Source organism: Aptenodytes forsteri, unplaced genomic scaffold (assembly GCF_000699145.1).
Source record: "Aptenodytes forsteri isolate BGI_AS27 unplaced genomic scaffold, ASM69914v1 Scaffold82, whole genome shotgun sequence".
Lineage (NCBI taxonomy): Eukaryota > Metazoa > Chordata > Aves > Sphenisciformes > Spheniscidae > Aptenodytes > Aptenodytes forsteri.
The window spans coordinates 5,817,273-5,831,681 of NW_008795490.1; the positions used below are offsets into that span (position 1 = coordinate 5,817,273).

A 14,409-nucleotide genomic window follows, 5' to 3' on the forward strand; every position below is an offset into this window, starting at 1 on the left:
GTATTTAAAAGACGTGTAGATGAGGTGCTTAGGGAACGTGGTTTAGTGGGCATGGTGGTGTTGGGTCGACGGCTGGACTCGATGATCTTAGAGGTCTTTTCTAACCTTAATGATTCTATGATTCTATGTTTCTTTCGTTAAGTCCAGTACAAAATACTGTGTCCATTAATTGCATACTTTCACCATTTGTACTATTTAATAATTGATTGCAAGGAAACTGAGGAAGATGTCTGTAGCTGCTGTGGCTGAAACTTTCTGCTGGATGGAACAACCAGTGATCTCTACTTCTGTATTTTGAAAAAGGTAGTAGGCAACATAACATGATTTTGTTTAATACTTATTATGGTTACTTTTGCTGTAGGCATATGATGCTTCTGAAAGAGCAGTATGGAAAACAAGTGATCGTTAACCTGTTGGGAAGCAGAGGAGGGGAGGAGGTGCTCAACAGAGCTTTTAAGGTAAAAGCAAGGATTTTTTTTTTTTCTTTTTTTTTAACTGCTGATTTCCCCTGAGCCTCCATGTTCTTCTCTTTCCCTTCTGGCCCAGAATATACTTCTGAATAGTATATCTTAAGAAATGATGTTATCTCTTTACTAGATGTTACATACTGAGAGAATGGCGCTTCATAGTCTCATGGCTTAATTTCCAGTATTGCCTTCCTGCTTATTTCTTCACACATTTATGCACATTCTCTTTAACCAGACTCTAAAAAAAGAAAAGCCCTTATTCTCCTAAGAGTAGTTCACGTTTGCAAAAATGAATCGTGGTCAGCTTTGTCATAGTATGTAGTCACCTATGCAGTCAGGTGCCTCACGGGATTGCCAGAACTGCTTGTAGGCCAGGCCCTGACCCTGGCTCACTGAGCGTAAGCAAGCTGTCTTGCTCTGGTTGTAATGGGAATTGGCTGCCGGAGCACCAGATGACAGTCTGGTGTATGAAGGGAGAGGTTTTCCTGGCCTCTGTGTGTCCCTAGGCACAACTAATACCTGAAAGCATCTGAGTTGTGCTTTCAGGATGTCAGGCATTGTGGAATTAAAGCTGCGCTGAGTTCTAGTGCAGTATTCTCATGGCCAGATTTTTTAAAACTAACGTGTACTTGAAGCCGCAGATTGGCACTGAGTGGGATTTGCAGCCGAGCATAGCTGCCTGTATCTGGCTGGAGGCTGGTGCAAGTCTGCCTCCTAAGTGCCAGTTGCTTTAGAAATCTGACATAGATACTTTGGAGTGTATCTTCCTAAGAATAATATGAAGAATGGTTTAAGTATACACCTGTAGTAAGTGTTATGTATTTATCATTGGTAAAGAATGATACAAGAGTTCTGAGTTCTAATGTTTACTGTGTGAAACTAAGCAAAATGAAAATTGTAGTTAAAGAATAGTTTCTGATTTGTTTCCCTCTCTGTTGGAATAATCTACTCGAGACAAGGAGTGTTTTGAGTTTTTTGGCAGTTTTTCTGTGTGACCATTTCCTCCTCCTCCAAAAGAGCTGGGGAGGACTATCAGCTTCCCCAGTGGAAAGTGACAAAGTGAAAGTCTCCCCCTGTACAGAATATGGCCAAAGAAAGTGATTATGACTAAAGCTTGCAAGGCGATGAGGAAGGTACAGAAGTGAAGTCTGGTCCTAGCTTCTGTTTTCAGATTCTTACTGAACTTCTGTATGACACAGATAAGCCTCTATAATCTCTTGATTTCTCTGTCTTTAAAATAGTTTTTATAGTTTATTTTGCAAAAACATTGAAATTTAGGGGTAAGAGATGATCACTTGCAAAATGTTCAGATAACTTACGAGGATACAAATCTGACTTTTCTTGTTAATTTAATACTGATATTTTATCAAACACTCGCATTCCTGAAGACAGTGTTCTGGCAAGTATCATACAAACAGAGATTAAGTCAGAAACAGGGCATCTCTAAAATAAAGACCTTGCATTCATTAATTTATTTTAAATAAAGATCTGTTTTAATAAGTCAGAACAGGGCATCTCTAAAATAAAGACCTTGCATTCATTAATTTATTTTAAATAAAGATCTGTTTAAACTTTATTGATGTTTGAAAATAAATAAATTATGAAAGCATGAAAGCAGCTGAAAGAATTTAGACTGGCAGTACTGGAAACTTAAGTTTTGTACTTATTCAAAACAATCACCTCTTGGTCTTTTCTGTATCTTTGTCTTTTAATAAATGGATGTTTGGTCTGAATATATAGTTAATTTTTACTTTGATGATTTTAAAGAGCTTGAATTAAAAAGAAGGCAATTCACAGGGGAATGATTAGGAATTATAACTTTTCTCCTTTTCTGTCATTAGTTTATTTCTTTGTTTCTCTATCTTCCTTTGCTTGTATTCCTTGCAACTCTTGCTGCAATCTTAGTTCTTATCAGAGTTGGTTCAAAATATTCTTGTAATTACTGCTGCTGGGTTTTCTTGATCAGAATGTCATCGCTACCGTTCATTTATGCAACAGGAACAAATGAAAAATTGTAAATGACCAACTTACCTTCAGCTGTTACGTGAATCAGCTGTTATCAGACCAAAAATCAATTTTGGTTACTGTTCCCAGTAACGCTGTTCCTCTCATAAGGATCCCCTATAACAGATGTAATTATGTTTACAGTAAAACCAATGCTGTAGTGTAGAGTTATGAATACTCTGACAATGATTTACTCTGAGGCAGCGGGTAAATATCACCCTCAAGTGCATTACTAGTGCCAGCAGCTGTGAAGGCAAGTTGAGGTGTCAACAACAGAGAAGCAGATACCAAGTGTTTTGGCTTTTGTAACAGTGTAGTGAAATGTATTTTGCACGTCTCTCTTCAAACACCATGCAACACCTTTAAAGTTGTTTCTGCGGGGGAAGGCTTAATGGCTTACTTGATGCAATTATACTGGTGTAACAGTATATACATTTTACATTTTAATGTAATATCAGAATTGTTTTGTTCAGTTTGTGTCACAATCCAAGTGGAGTAAAGTATCCGTCTCTTGAGATGAGAATGTGCAGGAGGGAAGGGAATAGACGAAGGCTTGCATAGTTAGAGTTCATATAACAGTTCTCTCTGGCTTTGTCGTGGAGAGCAGGATGTATTATTGTCGTATCTATTACGGATACCTTAATGAGGTTTGTGGTGATTACGGAAATGCATGTGAGGTCATGGAAATTGGAGATGGAAATAATGAGGCTATTTGTGCCTCTTCCTTCATTTTTGTGGTCTACCACAAACATTTTATAGTATGTTTCCTGGGACATCATTTCTTTCTTACTTCCTCCCCAGGCACCCTCTACCTAAATTTAGGGCCATGTTTATCCATGTCTTGGCACTTCAGGAATGCTTAAAAAATACACCCATGCACTGTTATGCTCCTGTACCTTAAGCAGCTCTGGACACCTTTCCCATCAGGGTCACGGTGCTGAGCCTGCCCAGAGCATCACTGTTGCTGTATACCCTCATGCACAGAGGTAGCAGCCCACTGCTGCAGGGCTGCCACTAGCCAAGGCATAGACAGCAACAATTCTGAGGTATAATTTGCAGTTACAGTTTGAGTTCCCCTGCAGAAAAATTGGGGTCTAACAATCCAGTTTACTTTTGGAAAGAAAACAAATAGGGAACTTCAGTTGCTTTTTTCATGTCTGGCCTTTCAAAATTCCCTATGAACCTCTCAATATTAAAAATGTGATAAACAGTCAAAGTTTAGTAATGATAAAAGCATGCTGGTATCAATCCTTAACCTGTGGCTTGAGCATGATTTGTTTTCCTTCATTCTCTATCTAAACAGAAACTGCTATGGGCCTCTTCCCATGCGGCAGACACTCCCATGATAAACTTTGACTACCACCAATTTGCAAAAGGTGGGAAAACTGAGAAACTGGAGAATTTGCTGAGGCCTCAGCTGAAGTTGCACTGGGAAGACTTTGGAATCTTCACAAAGGGCGAGAATGTAAGTCCACGGTGAGTGTCCCTGCCCCTCTGTCCCAGCATAGCCAGGTGCCACCTGTCTTGGCCTTCCCAGATTGCTTGCTGTGTTTGGACCGTGAGCATAAATGACCATCTTGAAATACAGTTTTGAGACAAAGCGTAGCCTTGGTGCTAAATAGATTATTTGGCTTAACTGCATCTCCATTGTTTGAAATCTGGAAAATTACCAGTGCATGGATTTGCTAATACAGTTTTGCAGATGTAGTCAAGTCATTAGACCTGTTAATGGAATACATTGTGCACAATCTGCTTGCACTGTCAAAATGTGGGTGGGTATATTCAGGCTGAACATTTGATGATCTTGTTCAATCAACTCACGATTAGATGTTATTTTAAAATATACCTTTTTTTCCTCCCTCCTCTTGTGTTTGGTTACCAAAGTCTGCAGACAGGTACGTTTCGAATGAATTGTTTGGACTGCCTGGATCGTACTAATAGTGTACAGTCCTTCATTGCACTGGAGGTGAGTTTGTCAGAGGATCTTTCGTGGATGCCTGTACTGCATACATTGTCTGTTCCATGGGGAAGACAGGCAAGAGGGCATAAGCCTCAGTGATACAAGTCTGTCTTGCCAGTTCTAACGGTGCTGGCCGGAATACTTAAACTGAGGATAAAGAGCAAAAACACATTTAAGAACAATGTTGTTGTTTTTTCTCCTTCTGCACCTAATCCAGATCCTGCTTGCTCAATTAGAGAGCCTTGGGTTGAACTCTAAATCTATAATTGAGCGCTTTGTGGAATCCTACAAAGCAATGTGGACTCTCAACGGTCATAATCTGAGCAGAGTATTTACTGGCAGTCGTGCCCTTGAGGGGAAGCACAAGGTAAAGAAAAATGGCAAAACTGTTTATTCACAAGTAAAGAAAGATGTCCGATTTACTCTTCAGTGTCACTTGCACTGATGATTCCTGTCTGATGTAGGTTGGGAAACTCAAGGATGGCGCCCGCTCTGTGTCTCGCACCATTCAGTCAAACTTTTTTGATGCAGTAAAGCAGGAAGCCATCAAGTTGCTGCTCATGGGTGACTTCTTCAGCGAGGAATATGCAGACAAAGGCAAGATGCTCATGGACCACACTGCACTGCTGGGTAAGGCCAGTGTAAATCCTTCGCTTTTCTTTTGTGTCTGTTTTTAGCTGTCTGATATAAGCACTTGCACCCTTTTGAAAAAAATCAATAAATAAGCTGTTTTTTGCACAAATATATTGTTTAAAACACTGCTTTCAAGTGACCATAGCACAACTCCGTGTGTTTTAATTCCGCTGTGCTTATTTCTCATATTTTGTTTTGGACTTCTGAGTATGTTTGTCTGCTGTTTGATGATGATCTCCTCTGACAGTTCAGAGGAGTTGGACCAGAGGGAAGGATTTTAGGGCTATATTCCCAGTCTGGTCCTGTCTGAGTTTGTCTTGAGGAAGTCTCTTGAGCTCAGATTTTTTATCTCCTAATTTTTGGTCTGCAGTTTGCACATGCTTTTAGCCATTTGGGTCTTTAAAGGCACATTTATGTTCTTATTTTGGTTCATTCCCTGCTTTACTCCAGGCCCTGATATTCCACAACATATACACGGTTGTTTGCACCCATCTAGAGTAAACCAACTTAGCTCTCTCCGAGAAGATACTTGTGTGCAAAATATAGGATAATTGCACCCACAGGCAGCATCAGGTGGTCAGTTCGCTCCAGAGAACTGCTGGATTTTAATAGGATAGACGTGAACCTTTTAGCACCACTTCAATCCCGGGGGCATTCCCTGATGCGGACCACAAGGAAAATACAGATAGCTTCTCTATGCCTGACTGCCAATGCAAATCAGATAGTTAAAGATTAAGGTTACCGCAGGTGCTCACACAAAAAAAGCACACTGCTAATTTTCTATACTCATCAAAAATAAATGAATATAACTGTTTCCCGTGAGGAGTTCTGACCAGGCTGGAGAACCACGACAGTGCTAGTTTTGGACTGATGTGAGACTCTGTGCTGCTCTCCGCCTTTCCCCCCACACTCTAAACTTCTTAGGGCTTCAGTTTAAGTCATAACTTGTGACATGCTTGATCGCTGTAGGCTAAACTGAAAAGATTAAGGGAGGAAAAAGAATTTTTTTGCTTATTACTTGAAGAAGTGCAGGAAACCGTATGATGAAAGTGAGTGACCAGCCCTTCACAAGCTTTCAAAGTGTACCTGGTTTCTGGAAGAGAAATTGCTGACATCAACCCCAGTTATCTTGTAGTTATTGCCATTGGAGTTATTCCTTAGCTTTTGTATTGTGGCTGCTAGGGTACTAGCACTAGCATTGCTTTCACAGTGACTCTGTTGCTGCTGTCTGTATGCTTTCTGTCCTCTTACGGTACATTCTTCTTTTACACACCCTCTTTCTGTCTCCTCTCTTCCGTCAGTGACTCCAAGTATTTTGAAGGCCATGTCAGAGCGTCAGTTTGAATTCACAAGCTTCAAGCGTGTTCGTGTTGCCACGGGGACCTGGAATGTGAATGGAGGGAAGCAGTTTCGAAGCAACATCCTCGGTACCAGCGAGCTGACAGACTGGCTGCTGGATTCTCCCAAGCTCTCTGGAGTTTCTGAATTTCAGGGTAAGACTTCAAAGTCAAAACATGTAAGCAATATTTGCTGGCACCTCTAGGGACAGCGAGTTGGGACTCAGATTTGACCAGCTGTTCCTTTCAAAGGCAGTGCATCTTGGAGTGCATTTTCTGTCAGTTCTCAGGGATGTATTCAGCCCCATGTGGACTTGTGCTGCCTCACCTCAGCAGTGGAACAGTGTGTGTGAAGGGCTTCTGACAGTCAGAGAAACTCGTGGGTCTGTGCCAGGTGACTCTGCTTTGAACCTTCAGCAGGTCAGAATTCAGAGGTCTCTCACACCATCGTGGTGTCTGTCTGCCTATTCTGCATCCCATATTTCATTTTCTTCAATATCTCTGTCCTTTGTTCTTCATTGTGAGTGAGAGCTATGTGCTTAGGTGCCCTCAGAATGTCTCCTTGGTCTTCATCTGGAGCTAAATTTATCTGTACAATATGGACTCTGAGATTGGAACACTCTGGAAATGTTACTATCAAAACCTTCAGACAAAAAGAGTTACATTATTACATTTGTTGAAGGCAGTTTCCTTTCTTTAGCAGTATAGAAAGCTCTTGTGCTTGTGGCTTGCTTAAATTGGCTGCTGAATTTCTTATTTACAGAACAAAGTCAGGTATTGTAATTGATTTACAGATTTTATTACGGAAAATGAAAAGTGAATGTTCTGTCATTTAAAAATTCAGTGGTGCAAAACTATGGCAAAACCTGTGCTTTTATTGTTACAGTGGAACACTTAGCTTCCTTCAGGCATCACAGGGATATTCCTGTGCCTAGCCTTCAAGCTCAGGAATTCATTCCTCAAATCCTTGGCTACTTACACGAGTTGTGTCGTTTGAACCCTTAGTGCTTGAGTGCATGGATATGTGATTAGGTGCAGACAACTGTACTCTGAGCAGCTTGGGTGGGTGATTGGTCCAGTCTGTTTCAGAAACAGTTTAGATGTGTTAGCACATGACTATTCCCATAATATCAAAATTTCTTGACAGCCTGCCATGTGCTAGCCTTGCCAGGCCTTCCCTTGAGAGAACTGGAGGAGCAGGACTAAATGATACAGGCAGCCATAATGTGATAGGTCTAAGCAGCTTCTGGAAGGGAGCTGAGTTATGGTATGGCCACACAAATGTCTGTGTTCGTGGTAATGTCAGTGCAGTGCCTGCACCAATGGGTAAGTGTTCAAAGGCAAATGTCCAAAATTATTAATGGGATATAAACATATGACAGTGCCTGTCATGTTAAGCCAGTAAAGGAGGCTAGCTGTCATGTGCTAGTTTCACCCTTCTGTCTACAGAGAGTTGCTGCATATTTTACTTTTCTTTCCATTCTTATTTTCTGAGGCAGGTCTGATTTAGGTTCTTGTGGTTGTCTGCTATTTAGGTCTTCATGTTGAATTAACTTACTGTTACCTCGGTCGTATGACAGTTTAAAAAAAAAATAAAATCCCTTTAGGCAATGGACAGACCTGATGGGTCAACAGATATGCTTCACACTATTATATGAGAGCATTGGATCTTTGGTGTTTTACCAGGTAATATCCACAGGCCTGGGCCAGGGAAGGGAGAGTCACTGTGCTCTAGAGTGACCTAACCTAACCTTAAGTTAGACTTGGAAGAAAGAAGATAAGAAGAAACTTCAAAGGCTTCCTTAAATAAGTAGATAAATTTACTAAAGGCATTGAGAGGGAAGGGACATACTGGTGTGTGGACAGTAAGTTCAGTTACATAGCAATCAGTGTCAAAAAAGAAAAGGAAAAGCATGTTGGGTAAAATGACAAGTGGGTGAAAGATGGTGGGTAGTGAGATGTTGTGGCTTTAGTGATGAGTGGGGTGAGGGAGAGAGAACATTTAATATTTTCTCATCTTAACATTGCTACAATATAATGCTCTGTTCTGAACTGCTTCCTGCAAGAGAGATGGAGACCAACTGGTGGGAGAAAAGCAGGAAAAAAATTTCACAGGAACTGCAGGGGTTGTTTTGTGAGATTAGATTAAAGGAGCTATGAATATGTATAGCTTGGCAGGGGATACACAAGATAGAACTACAGGAATGATCTCTGTCAGAAATTAGAAAACAAGTCGTTAGAAGAAACAACAAAATAGTAACTCTTGTGTGACTTTTTTCTCTTGCCAACAGATGATGAGAACTGCCCTCCTGACATATTTGCAGTGGGATTTGAAGAGATGGTTGAATTAAGTGCAGGGAATATTGTGAATGCCAGGTAGGTTAAAAAAAACCCCAAAATGACGAAAAAACCCAAACCTCAAAAACAAACAAACAAAACCAAAAAAGAGCACTCTCTCCCCCAAAGGAACCAGCCAAACAAAAGCCTCCAGAGTTGTGCAGTGTATGGTCAGGTGTGTAGAATACTTCCTTCCAAGTCTGTTGCTTGTAATTGTAGCTGGAAATACATTTGCCATTAACCAATGGCACTGGGACAGTATTGAAAGTGCTGTTTCTCTGTGAACTTCTGTACAGTAGAATACACTGTGTTTTCTAAGTCTCTTAAGTCTTTGTGTTGGCAGAGAAGGATTCTGATGGTTGACATTGATTTAACACTTGTCCTTAAACCCCTGCCTGATGTTGGGAAAAATGTGCTCAGTGACTGCAAACATAATTGGCATTCATGTGGGAATTCTAAAATGAACGAAATGTCTCTGTGGCTAATTGTCTTTGTGAAAATTATGGCTAGAGGAGGAGTTAAAGGCAAAGCCTGAGCTTGGCTCGTCAGCATGAACGGTAGGCTGTGGTATATACCGGTCCTTTTGAATCTGAAGGAGGAATAGGGATGGAACCCTGAAGATAATGTTTCCCATGCTGATTCATCAGGCTGACCAGTTAGTTGTCTGTTTTGGGAATGACAAGTTACAGCAGTGCTTAGCATGGCTGCTGGGCTGGCGGTATATCTGCATGTATCAGTTGGCTTTGGAGATAAGAAAACACTAGTTCTGCAGAAGCGAAGGTATATGCACCCACCTACAAGCCTTCAGCTAAGAACAGCCAACAGCTGTGGGTAGCCAGTCATCTCCCAGACAGGGAAGATCCAGAGAAGATCTCCTCTTCACTGTGAGCACAAGAAATCTTACAAGTCTCGAGATTGACATGGATTTTTGTTTTTATGGTTATGATTACTACAATCAGCTTCCAGTTACCCCCAGTGAATGGGGATATCAAATGTCATGTGAGCATGGATCTTTCTAAGCGTAGTAGACAAAATCCCTCTCACATCCAGAAGCAGGATAACTGTATTTGTGCGCTGTTCCTGGGCTCGCTGACTCTGCTGACTCTGGACTGGTTCACAAGGAGGCATCTGTCTCTACCATGCACCCTACAGCACTTCCAGTTCTGGAGCCAGCATGTGTACAGCCTAATGGATGTCTGTAAACCTAAGGCACGGTTAATCTGCTCATTTTATTGACTGTATGTGTTTTGTTTTGATTCCATTAAATGATTTTATGTTTGTTCCAGTACAACGAATAGAAAAATGTGGGGAGAGCAGCTTCAAAAAGCTATTTCTAGGACTCATCGCTACATTCAGCTGACATCAGCACAGCTTGTTGGTGTTTGTCTTTTCATCTTTGTACGACCCTATCATGTCCCCTTCATCAGGTAAAAAACCAAAACAAAAACAAAACAACTGTGTCTTCAGTAACATCTGCTGTTGGAGTGTGGCCAGAGAGGGTGGGAGTGATTTTTCAGCTTGGTAGGAATTACGCAAACCTGGATTCTGGTCTCTGCTCAGTGTGGGATAGAGACATGTTTCCAGGCAGCAGTAGTCTGGAGTCCATCCTCCTGGGTAGCGCAAAGGCTAGGCAGCCCCAATATCTTCCTCCAGTTCAGCTGAGAAGCTGGGCGTGCTCCAGGTGGGCAGTCAGGGTGTAGCACCTTGTTTGGGTGCTGTCTTTCTGGAAAAGGAATGACCTGAGCTAATAAGTCCAAGAGTGTTTGGAGCACCAAGTGAAGGCAAGTGCCTGCCTCTGCCCGAAGGGCAGGTTTTACTTGCTGACCCTCTCCTTAGTGTTTCCATATGGAAACAGGGCTGGGTCCGGGCCTGAAAAGAATGGTGGAAAAGGTGGAAGGGGAGGTGGGGGAAAGAGAGCTAATTTTGCCCCCTGACATTTTATAGAATTGAGAGCTATAAGGGCCCATTAAGTGTTTGTCTCTCCTAGAAGTCACAAGAAGCAGAACTATGTGCCTAGAGGCGCCTAGAGGGTGCAGAGCTGTGTGTCTTCAGCTTACTAGCACCGATGTCCCTGGAGACTGATCAAACTCCTCTTGCCCCTAGAAAATTCTAATTTTTATTAAAGAGGAAAGATAAGAGTACCTAGCCACAGAGATTTCTGCATTAAAATGCCTTTGCCACGAGCAAGAATTATGCAGACTAAGTGTGAATGGGTAGGAAATGAGTAATTAGCCCAAACTATCTTTGGGCATCACTCTGTCCTTAAAGTCTGGAGTGATCCTGACAGTGCCCTCTACTCCATGTTAGGGGCACTGATTGGCCACTGCATTTTGTGATTAAAATATCAAAAGCTGCCTCTTTCTTCTCTCTGGTCTGATACCTACTTGAGAAGATGAGCGCAGAGCTTGTGCAACATCAAGTGCTCTAGGCTAAGCAGAGTAATGCAATCCAGGTAGCCCTGATGGTCTTGCATTGCTGCCTTTCCAGTAATCTTTCTTAAACATGATTTTTAAAAATTACGTATTTTTGGTGGTATGAAGCAATCCAGAAGAGAAATGTTTCTGTCAGTTTTTGACTTTTCACTTGCCTTACAAGAGATTTGAGCAATCCAGCAGGAAGTGCATGGTTTAAATGGAGATCAGAAGCAGAACAGCACAGTGGCTCTGTTGCAGCTGTCAAACTGCTAGGAATTGAATGTAGCCCTTTGAAACTCAAGAGAAAAAGGGAAGAGTTTGATTTTAGTGACCGAGTTTCATCATTTAATGCTAATGTGCTGCTATGTGTTACGTGAGCGTAATCAAACCTAACCTGTATGCATGTGTAGTTTTTCCCATGTCTAGAAAAGGAAAACAAAAACGATCAGAAGTGGAAAAAAAAGGCTTCTGTGCTTACAGAGAGTGAAGAGATTAGGACAGAAGTTAGAGAATAGAGAAATAAAATTAGAGAATAGCTGAAGCTTATACAGCAGTGAAAGGATTGATGTAGTTGAATGTACAGTGGGTTATCTCAACGTAACCTTTGCCATGAATGCAAGTCAGATAAATATCAGTCAGCAGTTGGGTAGGCAGGCAGCAGGAAGGGAGAACTCCTTTGAGTGAAAAGACTGAACACGTGCTTCTTGTGGAGCGCTTGAAACCCATCTTTTCATAGAAAACATTGATGGTCCCGTTTTGCCTCCCTTGAGGGTGTCTTTTCTGGAGGTTTTCAGCAATCAGGAAAAGAGAGGAAAATAAAGAGGGGAAAAGATGGGGGGCGGAGAAGAGAGAGGAAAATGAAGAGGAAGGGAAGAAGAGAGCTGTAACATCTTGCATCATTAGATCATGAATGCTTGACAGTAACCCAGATAAGACTTAGTGATTTTCCCCCTGCCCCTTGCTTAAAGCCAGTAATGTTCTAGTCCAGATCTGCTTGACTTCTATCTGGAAAGTAAAATTTTCTCACTGGGAAGGACATGCATGGTGCTGGGGTTGGTTACAACAATGATCTCATCATTTACTTATCTGATCAGACAGGCATGCTTTATTCTCAGAGTAGACTGGCTATCTGGGAGAAATTATTCTGCGAGCAGGTGGTCTGCTTTGCCAAGCAAGTCATCTTTCTGTAGTGAAGTATATGCTAATCATGACATTGAAATACTATGTAATTAACAACATGGAGGACCTAAGCAATTTGTCGTCAGTACAGAACTCATTTTAGGAGTTAGGTATAAATAGTTGTATCTAATAATCACTGATTTTATTGCATCTGATTTAACAAATTATGGGTTATGATCTGTTGCTCTTTAATTGACTGAAAAATCCGGCACCAACTGTGAAGTTGGGTTTCAACATATAGTTGCTAATTAAATTGTTAACTCTGAAAAACGGATTCCCATATGTTCAAAAGTAAAAGGAAACATAATAGTAAATTTAGTTATTGACACTATTTTAAAGATCATGGTAGAGGTAAACTTGAAAAGTATATTCTGTAGAAATTCTCAATATTTCAGAAGTAATGTCTTGCTGGTCTTTTTGGAAGGGGCAAGAAGAGGAGGAAAATACTTTCAAATAGTTTTATTTCTATACTATTGTATTATACTTAATTTGAAACATAAATACATGAACAAACTAAAAAATGTGCCTAAAAGCAGCAAGCTTTCTGGAGGGGAGAAGACATGGCATTGTAAACTGGCTTTTCCTTTATGTTACAGTCAAAGTTAATTGAATGTTTGTCCGTGCAGCCCTTTACTTTCTTCTCTTTCTATTTTTTTTTAAATACAGGGATGTAGCAATAGACACCGTGAAGACAGGAATGGGAGGAAAAGCTGGAAATAAAGGGGCAGTGAGCATTCGTTTTCAGTTCTATAGTACCAGTTTCTGCTTTATATGCAGTCACTTAACTGCTGGGCAGACTCAGGTGAAAGAGAGGAATGAAGATTATAAAGAAATCACACAGAAACTCAGCTTCCCAATGGTAAGTGTAGGTGTATGTATGCTAAAAACATTAGAGATAAAGGTTGCATCTTTACATTATGAAAGCTGGTCTCGGGCTGTCTTTGATGACAAGTCATCAAAGAGTCATCTCAGTGCCACGGAGAATGGGCATAAAAGAAAATGGTAAAGGAAACGTAAAAAAAAAAAAAAAAAAAAAAAAAGGAAGCATGTTTCACAGGAGACCAGATAGCACCCAATATAGCACTTGCTTTACAAAAGTTCTACGCCTTTCAAAAAATACAGTTGCTGCAGTACTTGAAAAGTCCTCGCCTTTGAGCAGTTTTCAAGTCAATCTTTCACAATAGTGCAACTTAACTGACAAATCTGAAGGCCTCGTGGATAAGATCTAGGTGACTGGTGTTAGAACTGGAAAGCATGATATTGATAGCTCTTGCTGGCACTAGGTAGTAAGGGTTCTTAAAAGACCATCCGTGCCACTCAGTACATCATTGCTTTAGCTGCTCCTGCTTGGGTACGATATATCAGTTCTCGGTCACTGATGCAGTACTTTCTGTTCTCTTCATTTTGTCCTCATGAATGTGTCACTGTCAAGGAACTGCTGGCTTTTCTCAGAGTGTGGCAAGTAGGCACTACTGGTCTGTATGAATAACTTCTCCCCTAAATAGTGTCAAATCAATCACCCTAGTGTTTTATTTCACACTTGTCTCCTCAGGCCAGTAGATAACCCATGGGATTTGGTAGCAGTGCTTCTTTGCTTCCCTTAATGTTGGTTGCTTTAATTTCCACAATGCTTTCTTTCTCAAACCTCTCTGGAGAGGCCCTAAACCAGGGAGGGAAAGGACCAGTTTGTGTATTCTGGTTAGTCAGCAAAAAATAGCATTTAGGTTGCAAAGCATAAAATTTTAACTCCCTGTTGTTTGCAAGGTTTTAGAGGCTTGGCACATGCAGCATATCAATCAGTTGTTTTGTTTTGTGTAAGAACTAATACTGACAGTCTGAATGTCCTGCATAGAACATCTGTTCCAAATGGCCAGAAAGTTGTACTTATGGTAGTTTTTCCTTCTAATACCTCATTAACTATTTTATGTCCTTTCCATTTACAATAGCTAAATGTACCTTGTGTGTATAATGCATTTAAAGAGTGCCCTCTAGTGCTGTGACAGCCATAGCGCTGGAACATTTCCTTTACAAATCTCTGGGTTTTAGAGGTTTATAGCTTAACTAAAAAAAAAAAAAAA

At 40.9% G+C, this 14,409-nt stretch overlaps 1 protein-coding gene across 1 annotated transcript in view; it reads left to right on the top strand.

The window, feature by feature from the left end:
- The window catches only part of SYNJ2 (synaptojanin 2), a 61,465-nt gene that overhangs the window by 28,708 nt on the left and 18,348 nt on the right, over positions 1-14,409 (top strand). Inside the window, exons 6-14 of the mRNA XM_009281442.1 lie at positions 362-458; positions 3,775-3,947; positions 4,356-4,437; positions 4,649-4,798; positions 4,896-5,061; positions 6,366-6,557; positions 8,693-8,777; positions 10,025-10,165; positions 12,998-13,190. Of these exons, the coding sequence (XP_009279717.1) occupies positions 362-458; positions 3,775-3,947; positions 4,356-4,437; positions 4,649-4,798; positions 4,896-5,061; positions 6,366-6,557; positions 8,693-8,777; positions 10,025-10,165; positions 12,998-13,190 (1,279 nt within the window). The remainder of the gene's footprint in view (positions 1-361; positions 459-3,774; positions 3,948-4,355; positions 4,438-4,648; positions 4,799-4,895; positions 5,062-6,365; positions 6,558-8,692; positions 8,778-10,024; positions 10,166-12,997; positions 13,191-14,409) is intronic.